The following is a 6,084-nucleotide window of genomic DNA, read 5'->3' on the forward strand; positions in this document are numbered from 1 at the left end:
GGGTCTTACGGGGGACTCACGGGGGGATTCACGCGGATCCTAGGGGGGGATTCAGGGGGGTCTTACGGGGGGGTTCAGGGGTCCTACGGGGGGGTTCAGGGGAGTCTTACGGGGGGATTTACGGGGGGATTCAGGGGGGTCCTATGGGGGGGTTCAGGGGTCCTACGGGGGGATTCACGGGGGGGTCTTACAGGGGATTCAGGGGGTCTTTCGGGGGATTCGGGGGCTCCTACGGGGATTCACGGCGGGATTCGGGGGGGATCCTACGGGGGGATTCAGGGCGGTCCTATGGGGGATTCAGGGGGGTCTTACGGGGGGGTTCAGGGGGGGGTCTTACAGGGGGATTCACAGGGTCTTATGAGGGGATTCAGGGGGTCCTAGGGGGGGCTCCACGGGGGTCTTACGGGGGGGATTCAGGGGGGTCTTACGGGGGGATTCACGGGGGTCTTACAGGGGGATTCGGGGGAGTCCTACGGGGGGATTCAAGGGATCTTATGGGGGGATTCAGGGGGTCCTGGGGGGAATTCGGGGGGGTCCTATGGGGGATTCACGGGATCCAGGGGGGATTCAGGGGGGGGTCCTACGGGGGGTTTCACGGGGTCCTACGGGGGGATTCGGGGGGTCCTAGGGGGGATCCTACGGGGGGTTCAGGGGGTCCTATGGGGGGATTCAGGGGGGATCCTACGGGGGATTCGGGGGGTCCTTGGGGGAATTCTACGGGGGGATTCATGGGGGTCTTACGGGGGGATTCAGGGGTCCTAGGGGGGAATCCTACGGGGGGATTCAGGGGGGTTCAGGGGGTCCCACGGGGGATTTCAGGGGGGATCCTACGGGGGGATTCGGGGGGGTCCTACAGGGGGGAATCCTACGGAGGGATACGGGGGGGGGTCCTACAGGGGGGGATCCTACAGGGGGATTCGGGGGGGGTCCTACGGGGGGGGATCCTACGGAGGGATTCGGGGGGGTCCTACAGGGGGGGGTCCCGGCTGTCCCCGACGCTCTGTGCTCCCCCCCCATGCTCCAGGTGTGCGGCGTGGCCCTGATCGCCATCGGTGTCTACGCGCTGGGGGCCGTGGGCAAGGTGCCGGTGGCCCTGGTGGCCGGCTCGGGCGGGAGCCCCGCGGCCATCGTGGTGCTGGGGGTCATCATCTTCTTCATCTCCTTCTTCGGCTGCTGCGGCGCCTGGAAGGAGAGCTACTGCATGGTCACCACGGTGAGGGGGGGGCAGCACCCCGGGACCCCCCCCCCTCGGGACCCCCCACCCCCACCCCGGGAGGCCCCCCGGGACCCCCCGGCCCGGCCCTTCACTGGGACACCACAACCGGTGCCCCCCCATTGTGACCCTGACCCCCACCCTGACCCCTGCCCCAACCCCCCCTGGAATGCCCAGCCCGACCCCCCCATAATCCCCGCTGTGACCCCCCCATGATCGTCCTGGACCCCCACACCCCACCCATCCTAAATCCCCCCAAAACCCCGCTGTGACCCCCCCCACGATCGTCCTGGACCCCCGCCATGACCCCCACACCCCACCCATCCTAAATCCCCCCAAAACCCCACTGTGACCGCCCCCAAAACCCCCCGAAAACCCCACTGTAACCGCCCCCAAAACCCCCCGAAAACCCCACTGTGACCCCCCCACGATCCTCCCGGGACCCCATCCACCCTGACCCCCCTCAAGCCCCCCAAAACCCCACTGTGACTGCCCCCAAAACCCCCGAAAACCCCACTGTGACCCCCCCACGATCCTCCCGGGACCCCATCCACCCTGACCCCCCTCAAGCCCCCCCAAAACCCCACTGTGACCGCCCCCAAAACCCCCCCCAGAACCCCACTGTGACCCCCCCACGATCCTCCCGGGCCCCTTTTTACCCTGACCCCCCCCAAGCCCCCCAGAACCTCCCCAGAACCCCCCTGTGACCCCCCAAAACACCCCTGTGACCCCCAAAACCCCCCCCAGAACCCCGTGACCTCCCCCACAATCCTCCCGAACCCCCACCCACCCTGACCCCCCCAAAACCCCCCCAGAACCCCACTGTGATCCCCCCAAAACCCCACTGTGACCCCCCCCAAAACCCCCCTATGACCCCCCCACCATCCTCCCGGGCCCCCATCCACCCTGACCCCCCTGTGACCCCCCAAAACCCCCCTGTGACCCCCCCAAAATCCCCCTATGACCCCCCCCCACCTCAACCTCTCCTCTGACCCCCCACCCAACCCTGACCCTCTACCGTAACCCCCCAGCCCCCCAACTCCCCCAGCCCCCCTTGGCCCCCCAACCCCCCCTCTGTGCCCCTCCCAGACCCCCCCAGACCCCTTAGACCCCCCCAAACCCCCTGACCCCCCCCCCCCCCCCAGTTCGCCGTCCTGCTCAGCCTCATCTGCCTGGTGGAGATCGCCGCCGCCATCGCCGGCTACGTCTTCAAGGACAAGGTGGGGGTCCCTGACCACCCCCCCCTGACCCCGGGGGTCCCGTCACCCCCTCCAGGGGGGTCCCACCACCCCCTGTGACCCCCCCCCGACCCACTTTTCCCCCCCCCCTCAAGGTGCACGGGCTGGTGGAGAAGGGGATGTCGGAGCTCATGAGAGGCTACGACAAGGACCCGGTGCTGGCCACCGCCATGGACGGCTTCCAGCGCGAGGTGAGCTTTGGGGTCACCCCCCTCTAATTTGGGAGGGGGCTTGTGCTGCTCCTGGACCCCCCTCCCCGCAATTCCTGACCCTTTTTCCGGGCAGGTTTTTCCTGCTGTGGGGTCAATAACTACACGGACTGGGCGAGCCTGGAGCCCTTCAAGACCAACGACACCGTGCCCAGGTCCTGCTGCCGCACGGACACCCCCACCTGCAACGTCCGGCCCACTCCGGCCACCGTGTTCGTGAAGGTGAGACCCCCCCCCCCACCCACTCCTGAAGCCCCTTTTGGGGGGGTCCCTGAGCCCCCTGAGGGCCCCCCCGCTCCCCTGTGCCTCCCCCTGCCCAGGGCTGCCTGCCCAGCGTGGAGGCGTGGGTGAAGAACAGCATCGTGCTGCTGGCTGCTGTGGCGCTGGGCATCGCCTTCTCGAGGTGAGAGACCCCCCAAAATGGGGGGTGGATACTCTGAATGGGGGGTGAGACCCTCCCCAAAATGGGGGTGAGAGCCTCTGAATGGGGGGTGAGACCCTCCCCAAAATGGGGGCTGAGAGTCTCCCCAAAATGGGGGTGAGATCCTCTGAATGTGGGGTGAGACCCTCTGAATGTGGGCTGAGACCCCCCCCAAAATGGGGGGTGAGAGCCTCTGAATGTGGGCTGAGACCCTCCCCAAAATGGGGGTGAGATCTCTGAATGTGGGCTGAGACCCTCTGAATGTGGGGCTGAGAGTCCCCCAAAATGGGGGCTGAGACCCTCTGAATGTGGGCTGAGACCCCCCCCAAAATGGGGGTGAGACCCCCCCAAGTGGGGGGTGAGAGCTCCTGAATGTGGGGTGAGACCCTCCCCAAAATGGGGGCTGAGACTCCCCCCAAAATGGGGGTGGGAGCCTCTGAATGGGGGGTGAGACTCCGCCCAAATGGGGGTGAGATCCTCTGAATGTGGGGCTGAGACCCCCCCAAAATGGGGGCTGAGACCCTCTGAATGTGGGGCTGAGACCCCCCCAAAATGGGGGCTGAGACCCTCTGAATGTGGGGTGAGACCCCCCCCAAAATGGGGGGCTGAGACCCCCCCAAAATGGGGGTGAGATCCTCTGAATGTGGGGCTGAGACCCCCCCCAAATGGGGGCTGAGACCCCCCTGAGTATGGGATGAACCCTCTCCAGTGTGGGGCTGAGACCCCCCCGGAAATGGGGGCTGAGACCCCCCTGAGTATGGGGATGACCCCCCCAAAGGTAGGGCTGAGACCCCCCCCAAATGGGGGCTGAGACCCCCCTGAGTATGGGAATGACCCCTCCTCAGTGTGGGGCTGAGACCCCCCCCCCAAATGGGGCTGAGACCCCCCCCCAAATGGGGGCTGAGAACCCCCTGAGTATGGGGATGACCCCTCCTCAGTGTGGGGCTGAGACCCCCCCCAAATGGGGGCTGAGACCCCCCTGAGTATGGGGATGACCCCTCCTCAGTGTGGGGCTGAGACCCCCCCCCCAAATGGGGGCTGAGACCCCCCTGAATATGGGAATGACCCCTCCTCAGTGTAGGGCTGAGACCCCCCCCAAATGGGGGCTGAGACCCCCCCCGGAAATGGGGGCTGAGACCCCCCTGAGTATGGGAATGAACCCCCCCAAAGGTAGGGCTGAGACCCCCCCCAAATGGGGGCTGAGACCCCCCTGAGTATGGGGATGACCCCTCCTCAGTGTGGGGCTGAGACCCCCCCCAAATGGGGGCTGAGACCCCCCCCGGAAATGGGGGCTGAGACCCCCCTGAGTATGGGAATGACCCCTCCTCAGTGTGGGGCTGAGACCCCCCCCAAATGGGGGCTGAGACCCCCCTATGGGAATGACCCCTCCTCAGTGTGGGGCTGAGACCCTCCCAATGTGGGGCTGACTGACCCCCCCCCCAAGTGTCACCCACCCCCCCAAAATGGTCCCTGACCCCCCCCCCCCTTTCTCCCCCCAGGTCCTGGGCATCGTCTTCGCCTGCTGCCTCATGCGGGGGATCCGCAGCGGCTACGAGGTCATGTAGCCCCCCCCCCAAATTCCTGCCCCCCCCCTTGGGGGTCCTGGGGGGGGCCTCGGGGGGTGTCCTGGCAGGGCCCACGTGCCAACCCCCCCCCCCCCCCCCCTTTCCGGGGGTCCTGGGGGGGCCCCCCCGGGTTTGGAATAAAGAGGAAAAGCTTCTGGAGAGCCGAGTGTGATGGGTGGGGGTCCCTGGGGTCTCTGGGGTGGGGGAGGCCCTGGTGGGTTGGGGGGACCCTGAGGGGTGGATTTGTGGGGGGGGGGGGGGAGTTCTTTGGGGTGGGGGGGGTTCCCTTGTGGATGAAGGGGTCTTTTATGGGGTGGGGGTTGGGGGGATCCCTCCTGGGTTTGGGGGGTGGGGATGGTGGGGGGGGTCCCTCTTGGAGTTGAGGGGGTTTTAGGGGGTCCGGGGGGGGTCCCTGATGGAGTTGAGGGGGGTTTTAGGGGGTCCGGGGGGGGTCCCTGATGGAGTTGAGGGGGTTTTAGGGGGTCTGAGGGGGCCTCACTTGGAGTTGAGGGGGTTTTAGGGGGTCCGGGGGGGGTCCCTGATGGAGTTGAGGGGGTTTTAGGGGGTCCGGGGGGTCCCTCTTGGAGTTGAGGGGGTTTTAGGGGGTCCGGGGGGGGTCCCTGATGGAGTTGAGGGGGTTTTAGGGGTCCGGGGGGTCCCTCTTGGAGTTGAGGGGGTTTTAGGGGGTCCGGGGGGGGTCCCTGATGGAGTTGAGGGGGTTTTAGGGGGTCCGGGGGGGGTCCCTGATGGAGTTGAGGGGGTTTTAGGGGGTCTGAGGGGGCCTCACTTGGAGTTGAGGGGGTTTTAGGGGGTCCGTGCTGGGGTTTTGGGGTCTCTCTGTGTCCCCTCAATGTCCCCAAATCTTCACGTGCCACCACAACTTCCCCGAGCTGGGCAGTGAGGGGTGAGTTTGGGGGGCTTTATTTGGGTCTGGGGGCTCCCAGCGGATGCCTTGGGCTGGGCCAGGTCCATGGGGCTCCAGATGCCACCTCAGTGTCCCCAAATCCACACGTGGCACCTCAGTGTCCCCAAATCCCTGTTCCACCCATGACCCCAAGCAAGAACAAGGCCGGACAGGTTTGGGGTGTTCATCCCCCACCCTGGGGGGCTTTATTTGGGTCTGGGGGCTCTCAGTGGACGCTGTGGGATGGCTTGGGCAGGATGAGGGCCAGGGCCAGGTCCATGGGGCTCCAGATGCCACCTCAGTGTCCCCAAATCCCTGTTCCACCCATGACCCCGAGCAAGAACAAGGCCGGACAAGTTCGGGGTGTTCATCCCCACCTTGGGGGGCTTTATTTGGGTCTGGGGCTCTCAATGGGTGCTGTGGGCCGGCTTGGGCAGGATGAGGGCCAGGGCCAGGTCCATGGGGCTCCAGGTGCCACCTCAATGTCCCCAAATCCACACGTGGCACCTCAATGTCCCCAAATCCCTGTTCCAC

The 6,084-nt window shown here is 66.4% G+C and overlaps 1 protein-coding gene across 1 annotated transcript; it reads left to right on the forward strand.

Moving 5' to 3' along the window:
• Positions 1-1,014: 1,014 nt before the first annotated feature.
• On the forward strand, positions 1,015-4,739 carry LOC138100963 (CD63 antigen-like). Its single transcript, XM_068998800.1, has 6 exons — positions 1,015-1,213; positions 2,359-2,433; positions 2,547-2,642; positions 2,739-2,882; positions 2,981-3,063; positions 4,526-4,739. Exons 1-6 carry the CDS (start codon positions 1,016-1,018, stop codon positions 4,644-4,646), a joined length of 717 nt encoding a protein of 238 aa, XP_068854901.1. The 5' UTR covers position 1,015; the 3' UTR covers positions 4,647-4,739.
• The last annotated feature ends 1,345 nt before the right edge of the window (positions 4,740-6,084 follow it).

This window comes from Aphelocoma coerulescens, unplaced genomic scaffold, assembly GCF_041296385.1.
Source record: "Aphelocoma coerulescens isolate FSJ_1873_10779 unplaced genomic scaffold, UR_Acoe_1.0 HiC_scaffold_175, whole genome shotgun sequence".
Classification (NCBI taxonomy): domain Eukaryota; kingdom Metazoa; phylum Chordata; class Aves; order Passeriformes; family Corvidae; genus Aphelocoma; species Aphelocoma coerulescens.

Coding starts and splice junctions, on each gene's coding strand:
- LOC138100963 (XM_068998800.1), top strand. CDS start 1,016: ATGCTCCAGGTGTGCGGCGTGGCCCTGATCGCCATCGGTGTCTACGCG. Junction 2,434..2,546: donor GCTACGTCTTCAAGGACAAG/GTGGGGGTCCCT, acceptor CCCCCCCTCAAG/GTGCACGGGCTGGTGGAGAA. Junction 2,883..2,980: donor CGGCCACCGTGTTCGTGAAG/GTGAGACCCCCC, acceptor CCCCCTGCCCAG/GGCTGCCTGCCCAGCGTGGA.